Genomic DNA, 13,860 nt, shown 5'->3' on the forward strand with positions numbered 1-13,860 from the left:
GTGCGTCTTATAAATATATGTGTGTGTGTATGTGTTGGTTATCCGTTATCTGAATAAATAGATATATAAACTCAGCTAATTTGTAATTTAAAAAACTCAGGTTTATTAATTGTAATTAATTTCCACAAACTGAACAACCCATCAAGTAATTTCTTCATTCGTATTAATTAACAATAATTTAGAGACATGATAATTTACATTGCCAATTTTGGATCTCCATATTTTCTTCTACGTCAGTATACATTAAACGGGAAATAATCCTGTCACAAACTGCAAGCGGCATGGTTAGCACTGTTTCGGCTCCGCGCCTTTCCTCCCACAGCCAAAGTCAAGCTCGATTTGCCTTTAAGTGCGAGTGGCTGTTTGTTTCTGTCTGTTTCTATGCGTTAGCCCTGAGATGGACACCCGGAGAATTGATCGGGATTCCTACGACCCGAAGAGCTGCGGAAAAATAAGTGAGCGGGTGAGAAACTGAGAAAGCCGGTCGATGAAGTTTAATACCCAGACGAAAGGGTGAATGTGATTGGTTGGCGTCCGGCTTCGTTGAGTGTGACGTGGCTGCTATGTATAAGCAAAACGGAAACTGAGTGGGGTCGTGGCCATATTTGGAGTTGCGCAGGTCGCCGGTCAGCCTGTTGCTCAGCGGTAACGGACCTTGTGGTGGTGAGGTCTCCGGTGTCTCTGCTCCTGGCCCGGGCTCATGAGCCGAGCCCCCTCAACCAGATTACCGGGGACACACTTCTTCGCTGTGAGCGTCGCGCTCCTTCTGCTGCTTTCTTCTGGTACGTCAGTGTGTTATGAGCGGGTGTGTTTTGAAGGGCATGGTTAGCATTCCCGGTGACTTGGGCTGGAGCTCAGCGGGGGATGGAGACCGTTTCACCAAGGAACACAGCAGCAGAAAACTATACACGAAACAAGTGTGGCGTTACGGATAGGTTCTGAAGAACGTTCTGCCAGGAAAGGAAACAGAACATTCTATTGGACTAAATGTTATTTTGGGGGGGTTCGCCTCGAAGGGCTGAAATTAGCAATGGCGGCAGGCTTCTAACGTTACATAACGCTGTGTCGGACAGTTTGCTCTGACGTCTCTCGGCACTAACAACTTCAGCTGAGCGGACGTTTGCTAGACAAGAGCTGTCTGTGTGAGATAACATCAGCAACACACTGTGTTTTTTGCCTACTGTTACTGGCTTCTAGTGAAGGAGTTCACAAATTCAGCCCCGCAGTGTTTGTTGTTAACGTACGCCGAGTCATTCATGCTGACGTCAGGCAGAAAACGTTAATGAGTACTCACTTTGGTTACTTTAACTTTACAGCAATGATTCGTATTTCAATGTGTTATTAAGGACTTCACACCTAACTGGCATCTAGTGGAGGTGAGTGCCTCAGTACTTCACTGCATACATAAATGCATCCTATTAATGAGCTGCTCCTGAATACTGCACAGTGGAATGAATATGAATTATTGCTGAGGGACTTTGTTTACATGAGGTTAAAATGTCAAGAGCTCTTATGCTGTCACACAAAGTATTTGTTGTAAATGTGGTTTAGTTAAGCAGTCCCAGAGCAAAGTTAATTGTCCTTCCTGGCTTTAATTATACAAATGCTGCCAGGGGAGGAAGCTGAATATGGCACAATGTTTGAGATTGTTAGGGTGGGACCTGTTCAGCACAGAGCCAAGACTAAAAAAAAATGCTGTGAGATGGAAAACCTAAGGGAAACCTGAAATTTGTGCCACACAGATATCCAAAATTGGATATCTATATCTAGGAGTCATTATAACACATTTACCTGTTTTGATGGAAAATGTCTAATTGTAACTGTGTGTCATGTAAAGCTGAGCCTGTCTAAAGCTAGAGTGGACAGGTTATAAACAGAAACTCTTTAATATGAGAGGGCCTGACTCTCCTCAAAATACCAAGTACGGTGAAACCGGTATAATTAGTCCCTTTGTTTTGGATCTGAGTACAGCTAGTAGTCAGCAAACGGCCTGTGTGAGAAAGCAACTAATCTGCAGTCACAGAACAATACAAAAGAATTTGCACACCATTGCCAGTCTTTTTAAATAGCCAGTCAGTCTTTGATGTGGAATGACTGCAGCCAGTGACGCAAGACATTGTGGAGGACATCAGGCAACGCTGAACCACAGACACTGTTTGGTGTGTCTCTTCAGTTTGTTCATTAAATCTGCCATATGCCATCTGAGTGCTACTTTCTCTTTTACTATTTTCAGGAAAATAAATATTTTGTCTAGCTTTCATTCTTTGCGAAGCTGATCGTCTTTCCTGTTTACTTTCTTTAGGTCAGGATTACTTGACACACAGTTGCAACTTGATCATTGTTTTCAGACTGCTTGAATGACAATATTGCAACGTTCAGGGATACATTGGGAGGAATAAAGCCCTGAAAATTAAATCATGGATTCCGATGGGCTGAGCTATGAGCTGATGGCTCTTTTAAAGAAACACTTGTTAGATATGGGCTGTGTGTATTTTGTTCATTAATTGCACATCTTGATACTTGATAGTATTTTTATTAGGGCTTCACATGTAACAAAAACTTAATTGAAATTACAATATGGCCAAGTGCAACATCCAAAGCATTGTTGAGCCCCAGAGATGCCCCGGCGAAGGGATCTTGCATGTTTGTCTCATATTGCATCATCATTTTAACATTTTTCTTCTGTGAAAATGAATTAAATAAACAATCATAAATAAGCTTTTTAATATGGGGCCTTTAAATATACAGCACAAAAAAGCGTGCAGATTTCAAGGGGTCTGAGTACTTTCTGAGGCCACTGTTTATCCTCTGGTAGAAAACTTCAGGGTTCATATTTGCGTGCTGCCAGAGACGCAGCCATATAAGGTCAACTCTGCAGAGCTTCTCATCACAGAGCTGCACAGACAGAGACTCTCCTCTTGGACTCTTGGTCTTTGAGTATCACTTTGTATAATGTGAATACTTACTTTTGTGTATCCAGAAATGAACTACAATGCAAACTTCATTGTTAAGAGGAATGTTTAGTAAGGTAGTTAAATATTAAGAAGAAATTGGCTGTTTTCTTTCCCTTTCTCTATCTAGTTTGACACTTTGTCTCATGGATGTCCTCTTCAGACGTTGTGTGTTTGTGTCCGCGCGTCTTGCTGTCAGCAGAGCAGTCTGCCGCCCTGCCTTGCTTGCTGCTCCACTAGGTAGAGTAACTTAATAGCTTCACTATTAATGTAGTTTTGACTGTTTAAACCCATATATGGTGCCTACTTTATGGCTTAGCATATCATGACATGGCAAGTCATACAATGTGGAGTACTACCATGCACTATTTGACCTAAAGTATGTGGACAGTCCATATATCTAGAGCTTATCATATGGATAGCTCTACTTATCACAATTTTAACTGTACATATTTCCAAGTCCTAACAGTGACATACAATCCTAAAATCACGCTGCACAATATTAATATCACACACACAATGCTGTTAGATGCTGGAGCAGCAAAAAAAATGTGTTTTAATTAATCAAATTCTACATCAATCTATTTGAAGATTCTTTGGCCTGGAGAAGCTCCCTCCAGTAGAATATAGCACCTCTTGCAGCATTTGATGAAGACACCAGGTCTGTTTTTGCTGGTGTGTCACAGGAAATCCCTGTGCTCTGACATAAAATGACTTATCGTGAATTTCTTATATGCTAAAAAAATCGACTGTATTATAGATATGACCTTACAGCTCTGTTTAGTGACCCTGCCACTAAACAGACCTGTAAGATGGTTGCAATTGTTCAGTTAAGGAGGCAAAGTATAAAAACAAGCTAACTTAATTTAAATAGTAGGAAGTGCAGTTAAATTATTGTGTTGATTTGATATGTGTTCTGCACCTCTTGGTCACATTACACTGGAGCTTCAACTGCAATTCAGGAAGCAACTATGGGAGACAGAAAGTCTGAAAATAGCAGATTGTTGCCATTTTGTATTGTGTTGTGTGGCTTTGATGAAATAACCTCATGATGCATATTTGTGTTTCTGTCCCTCTATCTTTCTACTCACAGCTGCTGGCCCACTCTTTCTGTTTTTCTTGTAAACAATGCTGCAGACTTTACACTAAATCCATTTGTGTTGTCTCATTATCTTGTGTAATTGTACGTGCTGTAATTGTTTAAGTCTGCAGTATGTTGATTTCCACGCCCTCTGGAAGAGGAATTAAACAGTGTCCCCAGACTTGCAGTTTTAAAAAATACTCCTGTTGAGAAAATAAGTCATGTATTATTCTGTTTTTTTCACAGAGCAAGTTTGATTGTCAACTTGATTCGAGAACCTGTGATTTCTGAATATATATATATATATATATATATATATATATATATATATATATATATATATATATATATATATATATATATATATATAAAATAATAACAATAATAATAATAATTATTATTATTATTATTATTATTTTTTTTTTTTATTTCAAAAGTTCAACTGTGAGATACAAGATGATTCTTCTCTAACCATTTTTGTGCAGACGGCTTGTGTGAGATTGGTTTTCAAACTAGTTCAATCTTAAACTAAGGTGAGCAATTTTTCTGTTTGTGGGAAAAAATGCTAAAGATGATGCTATTGATTTTAAATGACTATACATAAAAAACAACAATTTCTATACCCCCCCCCCAATAGTTTTCTTTATCCTACTATTCTTGTGGGGGTTATTTTCTGTGGTTTGTGTATTTGGGCTCTATCTCACAGTCGTTACTGAGTCTGCACAGATTGCAAATATTTAAAGCAATAATTTGTTTCAGTTTTCAAGGTAATCTATTTTGGTATATGATGAATTATAGACAGATACTAGTCCAGAGTATCAACCAGTTGAAATCCACTGAGCATCAGCATGTCTATGTGGATGACAATAAAAGAATTGGTCACCTACCCAGGAGAAGGTATTACCAGCTGTGTCTCTAATCGGGGGTCCTTCAGGGGACAAAGGCATGGCCCTTTATAACCCTTGTGTACCTTTTTTAAAGAAGAAACCAATGGTCAGGTTTATGAAAGATTTTCGCTTGGTGTTACTCAGCAGTTGCAAGGCCTTTGGGTATCGCATTTGTTCTGTTGAACTGAGCTGTAATGAATGTTAGGTTGGAGGAAGGTTTGGCCATGAAGGGTCCTCCATAGTTGCCTGAGGAGAGAAGAATGGAGGTCTTCACTGCTGAGTCATACAGAAGTGATGCAGTCTGTCTTTAGACTCTGAAGGATGCTGCCCCTGAACTGAAACTCAGCCCATAGGTGTGAATCCATGTTAACCAATGCCCCTCAAAACAGATTCCAGTGACCCACTCTTGCTCCACATTTTGTCTTCTCGTGGTAAACCTGTATTGTCATGTTATTTCTCCTTCTATGTGCTCCCCTCCATCTAGCCCGGTCCCTCGTGTAGTCCTGCTGAGGGGTGTTTGTTTCTAGTGGTGGGTGGAGCACCTCTGTCCAGCAGCCATGTCGGGCTTCAATCTGCTGCACCTAATAACCAAGAGTCAGCCTGTAACTCTGAGGTCCTGCAGTCTTCCCTCAGGTCCACTGACTGGTCGCTGTGTGCCTGCTGTGCTCTGCCTCTCTAAAGCCTTAACACCTGGCTGGTGTGTCAGCATGTCTTTACTGTCCCAGTCTGTGTGTGTTTAGACTGATATGAGCTGCTTTCACTTCTTTTCCCACATTTGATTTGGAAAAACAGTCAGTGTTTTGCATTGAATTATGCTGCAGAGCTATTTCATTGGACCAAATCTGAACAGGGCTGGGTACTGGACCTAAATACCTATCCAAGTAGTTAATGATCTGTATTTTAGAAATATCATAAGCTATGATATTTCTAGTTCTAGTTCACAGTGCTTGGTCAGATGGTCAGATTTTAGTATATTTTTATTTCATATTGATTCATCTTGGCATGGAAGGTGCTTCTCCAACTCAAAGAAAAAAGTATGCGTGTACCTCTGCTATGCTAAACTAATGACACTGCTTGGCATTTAGTCTTGGCAGGTCAAAGTTGCCATTTGCTGGAAAACGCTGACATGAAATTCACCAATTCCTTTATCTGTGCTGTGATTTAGTTTTAATGAAGCATGGAAAATGCAGGTTACAGTGAAATTCAATTCAACAAGTTGTTACAGGGCTGGAACATAAAAATTAGCAATTTATTAAATATTTGTCATTTAAATTATACCATTATTAAAAGCAAGCACAAATAACCATGTATTGCATCTTATTGAATCTTGCATTGTTGTTTGTTTGTTTGTTTGTTTTTTTTTTTTTGGTTTTTTTTTTGGGGGGGGGGGGGATTGACTGCAATCAAAATTTTCTTAAAGATGTAAATATTTGTTTAATTTAAAGATGCCAAATGTTAAAATGTTGTAGAAATGATTGCATTATTTGAAATGGATTCACACAAATCGTCACATTCAACAGTAAGTAATAAACCCAAAACGATCCTTGCGGGATACAAATTAATAAGACTTTAACAACTGAACCACTGTGGTCGAGCATATAGTGTGATCAATTGTGAAATTCAGTATTCAATTGTGATCGCATTTAGATTTTACATGCATTTTTGTCAATGTTTCAAAATATTTTTTTCAACACCACTCCTACAAATATTACATTCCTGAGATCATTTGTTTTGGAGAATGTTAACCTATCATTTTGTGGCCGCTTGAGTCCAATAAATTGCTCTGAGATCTGGAACGTAGAGCTGTGGAAAAAGACCCTGTTAAACACAATAAATCACTAAGTCTTGTGTCTGTACCAGAGAGAAAGCCAGGGACCAGTTATGTCTGGCTTAATTTTACTTGATTTGTTAGCTCAGTAAACATTTTCCTTGTAAGTATATGGCCTCAGTCCCAAGTTTTACTTAATACAACACAATGTAAAATTTATGAAATGATTGTCCCATTTAGATATCCAGTACAGGCCAAAAGTTTGGACACACTTTCCTATTCATTTGAATGAGAAGGTGTGTCCAAACTTTTGGCCTGTACTGCATATGCATAAGGGTGTGGGTACAGTGTGATTGACAGACTGTACCAAACAGATCTGATCAGATCAAGCCATTACTACTCTGCAGCCCCACCTTCTCCTCCAAATATTGTTTCTCATGGTTATTAAAAACACAGACAAAAAAAAAAAACTAGAAAACTAGATGGCTGGTGGACAAATTACAAACTGGAAGCTTCAAAACTGTAGTTTGCAAACCAACAGATGATGTCACTGTTGGTCGGCACTTGTGTGCAACAGATGAGTTTTGACATCTAATCTTGCCCTTGGGCCACAATTAAAATTTCCAGCCATACCAAGCCATTAAATCTGGAAAAAGAAATGACTGGGACGACTGTTTGTGATCCAAACTGACATTTCTGTGTGTACGTGTTAGTTTCCTCAAGATTTAAAAAACAAATAACTCACTGAATTTAGATGTTGAAGACCTTATTAGACTAAACATTCACATCCTGGAGAAACTGCCACTTAAAGTTGTCTAGACTCTTCTTTAGTCGCCTGTATCACATTACCCACTCACTCTTGACTCGGTCTCAGACTCAAACAGTAGCACCACCAGTGGTCATCATGTCCATATTGGACCCTTTTTAAATGGTCAATAATAGCATCTGTTGAGTTTGTAGCTCAAGTCACATGTTTCCCTCACACAGCTGAACTTTCAAATACTAACACAATAATCAAATGAGTCACTGCTTGGCTTTGGTTTGTGATTTTGTTGAGTAATTTTTATACGTGAAAGGTTTTATTGCTCATGGACATTTTGTGTTTTAGGATGCAGAAAAGATAAATAGTGATGTGAAAAGTTGACATATTTCTATGTACAAGGATTTTAATTTCCTGGTGCGTGGCTACTTACTATTTATGTCCTCCCCTCAGGAGCACGCAGGACTAAGAAGACATGGCCAGTAAACTTCTCTCAAGAGGATTTGAAGAAACGTCTTACACCAATGCAGTACCATGTCACTCAAGAACAAGGAACTGAAAGGTATGACCAACCACCGGTGTCTGATCATTGCATTTAGTTTTCTTTAGAAGTTTAAAATAGACATCATAGCTCACTTAAATCTCAATTTTATACACTGAACTTTAGCAGTGTTGATTATTTAATTGTTACTAATCAAGCTGTTCTTTGCAGTGCGTTTACCGGTGAGTTCACACATCATAAAGATGAGGGGAGCTACGTCTGTGTTGTCTGTGGAGCTGTGCTGTTCAGGTAAGAAGTGCACTGCATGTGTGTGTGTGTGTGTGTGTGTGTGTGTGTGTGTGTGTGTGTGTGAGAGAGAGAGAGAGAGAGAGACAGGAAAGCGAACAACATTGATTATCTGGTTACCATGGCCCCGATCTACGGGTGGATATATGAGGCATGAGGTGAACATTTAGTCCTGAAGTTACTGTGTTGAAGAAAAAATGGTTCACTGTGAAGATGAAAGAGACTTTGATAAGAACTGTGATGTGTAGACCACTGAGTCTTCAAATTTGTAGCTATGCTATCCTGCAGAATAGACTGATCTTGGTCTGCAGGAAGCACAGCTGTAGGGACCATGATCAAACAAAAGTCGCCCCAGTAAGGTGAGAGCTCATTGATGTGGTAGGGAGTGAAGGCTGGACAGTGTGACTTGATACAACATAAGAGCTACTGTAGCTCAACCTGCTGAAGAAGTTCATGCTGGTTCTGATAGAAAGCTGTCAGGACACACAGAGCTTCACAGTCTGATGTGTATACTGTGTAGCTGCCGGTGGGTCAATAAACTAATATAATTAAAATTTTCTGTTTTGCAGCTCAAACACAAAATTTGACTCAGGATCAGGTAAGTTTAATCACATAACTCTTCTTTTCAACTCTTGATCTATTTTTGCGTTACTTGAGCCTGAAATGTTTTTCATTGAACTTATATTTTTAAATCATTTACATATGGTTATCTTTATGTACAATATAATCAGAAAATCTACTTAGTCTTCTCTGTGTATCAGATCTTGGCATTCTGAATGATTTTCCATTTGCTAATATTCACTGTTCAGGAGACACTGCACACACTTTTTAAAACCTGTTAAACCACAGTAAAAGCCATTAGGTTGCATGTTGGTCATACAGTAAATGAGCTGCCTGAAAACTATTCAACCATGATATAAATGATATGGAGCCTCAGGGCCGCTGAGTTAAACTCTCCACAAGTTCAACTCTCTGGCTTAGAACAACATTGTGTTTATAGTTTGTGCAGGTTCAACAACATCTTCACGCTGTTCACTGTGGTTTCATAACTAGGTACCTTAATGCTGTTCATGAATGCAGATATAGGCCAGAGAAGTCACATTGAGTCCATCTGCTCTGTCATAAGAAGGCTCATGACCTGTATCAAATCACACCACAGTGGTTCTCATTGGTCTAAATTAGAGGTGATGGCAGATCTTGCAGTCAGTTGGCTGTAAATGTTATAGCCTGTGGATTAGTATCTGTTTTAACTACAGTCATTCAGCAGAGGGTGCTGCTCCTCAGTCTGGACATAAGTCGCAGTCCTCTTTCATTCTATGTAATCATACATTGTGATAGCCCACAACTTCTGAATGTTGATCACAGCAGAAGTGAAAAGTTCACAAACTGATTTAAACACGTATATGATTAAAATCTGAGAGTTGTTTATATCTTTGTTCAGCATAAATGGAAACATGAACAAGAAAGGATTCATCATTTGGACATCATGAATATCTATGCAGAATTTGTTATATTTAAATTTAGACGAACTCATCAAAAATAACAATTTAAGTGAATGGAATTATGTTTAAGGAGAAATAAATTGGAACAAACTAAAAAACTATGATAAAGCAGTAATTTAAGCCCCCTCTGAGTCAGTCATATCTTATTGGATTATATTACTTTGTGCTTGTAAACTGATGTATTGGTCAGATGTAAAATGTAACTAACAGGATACTTTCACATCAGATGATCAGTGTGACTAGAGCTAAATTATCACCACATGTCCTCATCTATTATCTTGTGCTGACACCTTTCTTACATGATGCTGGCTTGTTCTCAGGTTGGCCGTCCTTCCATGATCTGTTGAAGGAGGATTCTGTGACTCTGACTGATGATTTCTCCTATGGGATGCATAGAGTGGAGACAACCTGCAGTCAGGTACAGTACTGTTTGTGGACCATACCACAAGAGCTGCTGTTTTCTCTTTTAACACAAAGCCACTCTATGAATAGAATGAAATTCTGCAGCTTTCTTCTGATTTCACACGCAGAGGCTAACCTTTTGACTGTATCTAAATATTTCATAGCTACTAAAGTTTTGTTTTGTCTTGTAGAGGAAAAACTATGACCTCATTCATGAAGGGGGGGTGGTCCAATTCCAAAAAATCCAGTTCTTGTTTCTTTAAGACCATTTAGTTTAGACTTTATGGATGTTTAATGTCTACCTTAATAAAGTATTCTGAATCTGAATCATTTGAACTGCATGGACCTTTGATATCTCCCTTTTAGAATGTATGGCCCTATAAAAAGCCATTAACAAATATGGTTCAATACATTGGACTATACATCCAAACAGTGCAACTTCCTCATGATGCCTTCATATACAAAATTGGTAATCTTGAACAACTGTGTCACAGTAAAACAGGACTTTGGCCACAATCATAACACTGAGTCTGTGTGGTTATGTCTCAATCAGACTGACACATCTGGACACTGCAATTTTTCTCCATTATTCTTTGCAAAACAGCTCAAGCTCTGTCAGGTTTCTTGGAGATCAGACGTGAACAGCTCTTTTCAAGTCCAGCCACAAATTCTCAATTGGATTGAGATTTGGGCTATGACCTGACCTGGGCTATGACCTGGCCATTCAAAAACATTCACCTTGTCGTCTTTGAACAATTTCTGTGTAGTTTTGCTATATGCTTGGGGTCGCTGTCTTTCTGAGAAGAAATCTTCTCCAAAATTGTAGTTCCCTTGCCGATTGAATCAAATTAGGGTTTGGTAATATTTTTCTGCATTCTTGTTCCTTGCTACCTTTACAAGCCTTCCAGGACCTGTTGCTGAGAAGCATCACTAGAGCATGACAGAGCATGACACCATGAGATGGTGTGTTTGTGGTGATGTGTTTGATGTTCACCAAACATAGTGTTTAGTCTGATGGCCAGAAAGCAAAAATATTGTTTCATCAGACCAAAGAACCTTCTTCCAATTGACCTTGGAGCGTCCCATGTCTTGGGCAAATTCCAGGCGAGATTTCATGCAAGCTTTTTTCAACAGTGGCTTTCCTTTTGCAACTCTTTCATAGAGCTTCGACTGCTAAAGAACCCAGACAACAGTTGTTGCATGTATAGTCTCTCCCATCTGGGCCACTGAAGCTCACCAGTGTTCTACTCGCCCGACCACTCAGTTTGTAAGGGCAGCCAGCTTTAGGCAGATTTGGACAAGTGCCATACTCCTTCCATTTCTTATTAATGGATTTAACTGAACTGTGTGGTGCCCAGTAAGTTGGAAATCCTCTTTTAGCAATCTAATTTCTTATACTTTTCATGATCATTTCTGTTATTTGCTTGGAGTCTTCTTTTGTCTTCATGTTGCACTTGTAGCGGGAATACTGATGAACCCGAGGCTGTACCTCCCACACAGGTGTTTTTTTTATACAACAGTCACTTGACAGACATCAGCTGTACTTGGGTGCTCTCCATTTCTGTTGGCATTAACTAACTGGAGCTCTGTTGAATTAAGTCAGTCTGTGATAGGACTGAATATTGATGCAAACACTCATTTTGCACTATGTACATTCATTCATCTTCTGCCCTTATACCAGCTCACATTGAGCAAGGGCAGGGTACACCCAGTGCAATGTAGGACCAACACACAAAGACAAGACAGATACAACCACTCATACTCATTCCCACAGGCAACAGGAATCCGAGGGGATACTTATACTATACTTTTTATGGGCAGCGACGCGTGTCAAAAGCTACATTTCAGTCTTTCCTGCATTTCAGTGTGGAGCTCATCTGGGGCACCTGTTTGATGATGGACCAAAACCCACAGGGAAACGTTACTGCATCAACTCAGCCTCACTGGGTTTCCAGCCCAAAGATGCAGCTTCCTCCTCCTCCCCTGCCTCTTCCACCTCCAGCTCGGCAGTTGAGGGTGGAGCAGCTGGTGGCTCAGTGAGTGAGGGGAAGACCGAGCTCTAAAAGACGGACTTGACAACCAGACAAGACTGATGACTGGGCCTCTGCAGGGAGAGTCCAAATATCCTCATGCATAAATTAGCTAGGAGTTTTGTGGTTTTGATGCACAAAGTACAAATAGAGTGAGGTGAGTTTGTTACAAAATGAAGAAATATGCTCAGGCATCAGGCACAGACCAAATACTCTGATGTTTAATCTCACAAAAGAAAAAGCATGTTCCCAAAACAGTCATGCCGTAGTCAGTCAATGCTGCAAGACACTGCTTGAACTGATTGCCTTAAAGAGAGCCCTCATTGTTTGTCAGCCTGGGTCTTAATCTGATGCAGTTTACCACAGTACTTATAGGAAGTTAAAAAGCATGACTTTTTACATTTGATCTGAAGCAAAGAGTTTCAGGTATTTCTCTTCATCATCCTTCTGGATTCTGTGTTTCCTACCTTTTTACAACGTATTGAATGAAATGGTGATTCAATGAATTAACGAACAGCTAAGGGGAAAAAAAAACCCGAAATTAAACATTCATGACGACAAATCCAAGGATTGCATCCCTTTAATTCCCCAGCTCTGGATGAACACACTTCCACACATGCACAATTATGTATTTGTGTACATCACTAAGAATTTATGTTCGACACTGAGACATTGCTTCCATGATATCACCTATGCAAATGCTCCTGTCAGCTGTGATAGTGGGGACAGATGGCACCTTATTGTAGGTTCAACACTTCTGTGGCCTTTGTTACTTCCTGTATTTGTTACTTATTTAGTCCTTGGCATCAGAGAATATATTTAGTTTTCACAGCTTTGCTTTAAAATATTAAATGGATAAATAAAATATCTTGAGACCCTGGCTTTTTTGTTTTTATTTAAAACTGATTCACAGAAGTCAGTCATGACATTAGGACCACCTTGTCTAGATCCTTTTTGCCACCAAAACGGTCCCAACTCATCAGGACCGATTGAGCTGCGATATCTGGATAAGACAGCAGATAACAGCAGATTCTTAAAGTCCTGGAAGTTATGAGGTGGAGCCTTCGTGGATCTGAATGTCTGGCCCAGCTCAACTCGATACTTCACTGGAGTGAGATGTGGGGAATTTGGAACTAAGTCAACTTTGAGTTTCTCAGTAGTTAAGCTCTTTTATTGATCACGTAGCACGGTAGAGTCCACACAGGTTACATTTCTGAAATCCTTTCTGAAGCTCAAACGAGTCAGAGATTTCTGTTAGGGGCTAAAATGAAACGGTCACTGCTACCACACAGAGGCATTTCTGCATGACGCTGACGTGACGACAATGGTACAATTCTGCAGAAAGATCACTGTCCAGCTTGGCCACCTCATCCTCTAGTTAGGACACTGATGAGCGGTGGCACAAATTTGAGAGAGAGAGGGAGAGATCTAGATGGGACTTTCCCATTCATGGTTTTCATTCAGGATACATCTCAAGACATGCAGATTTGTATCTCACCACACAATGTTTAGAGAATTTTCAAACTGCTGTTTTATTTCTCTGTGACTGCATGTTTATCAATAAGATGAGGAAAAAAACATAGCAATATCCTGTTTTATTATTTTGTTTGGAATATGTCTTATATTTAGTCATCTTTAGTCATTAGTCTTTTTACACTTAAAAAAATACTTCAAGCTAATTTTTACTGCATT

General features: G+C 39.5%; 1 protein-coding gene across 6 annotated transcripts; it reads left to right on the forward strand.

Annotated features, from left to right (window-relative positions):
- The first annotated feature begins 609 nt into the window (after nt 1-609).
- On the forward strand, nt 610-13,048 carry msrb3 (methionine sulfoxide reductase B3). 6 transcript variants are annotated; one of them, XM_029495387.1, is made up of 7 exons: nt 646-782; nt 5,404-5,552; nt 7,901-8,009; nt 8,160-8,237; nt 8,804-8,832; nt 10,057-10,154; nt 12,004-13,048. In XM_029495387.1, exons 2-7 carry the CDS (start codon nt 5,477-5,479, stop codon nt 12,199-12,201), a joined length of 588 nt encoding a protein of 195 aa, XP_029351247.1. In that variant the 5' UTR covers nt 646-782; nt 5,404-5,476; the 3' UTR covers nt 12,202-13,048. The 6 variants fall into 6 exon arrangements, with proteins under 6 accessions (XP_029351246.1, XP_029351247.1, XP_029351244.1 ...); XM_029495384.1 differs by lacking the exon at nt 5,404-5,552 and adding an exon at nt 3,082-3,191 and having other exon boundaries at nt 650-782; XM_029495385.1 differs by lacking the exons at nt 646-782; nt 5,404-5,552 and adding exons at nt 830-1,376; nt 3,082-3,191.
- The last annotated feature ends 812 nt before the right edge of the window (nt 13,049-13,860 follow it).

This window comes from Echeneis naucrates, chromosome 23 (genome assembly GCF_900963305.1).
Source record: "Echeneis naucrates chromosome 23, fEcheNa1.1, whole genome shotgun sequence".
NCBI lineage: Eukaryota > Metazoa > Chordata > Actinopteri > Carangiformes > Echeneidae > Echeneis > Echeneis naucrates.

What these genes read in the sequence shown, in the direction of transcription:
- msrb3 (XM_029495384.1), top strand. Translation starts at nt 3,098, where the DNA reads ATGGATGTCCTCTTCAGACGTTGTGTGTTTGTGTCCGCGCGTCTTGCT. An exon ending in AAAATTTGACTCAGGATCAG is followed by an intron (nt 8,833 to 10,056) that starts GTAAGTTTAATC and finishes GCTTGTTCTCAG; the next exon opens with GTTGGCCGTCCTTCCATGAT. An exon ending in TGGAGACAACCTGCAGTCAG is followed by an intron (nt 10,155 to 12,003) that starts GTACAGTACTGT and finishes CCTGCATTTCAG; the next exon opens with TGTGGAGCTCATCTGGGGCA.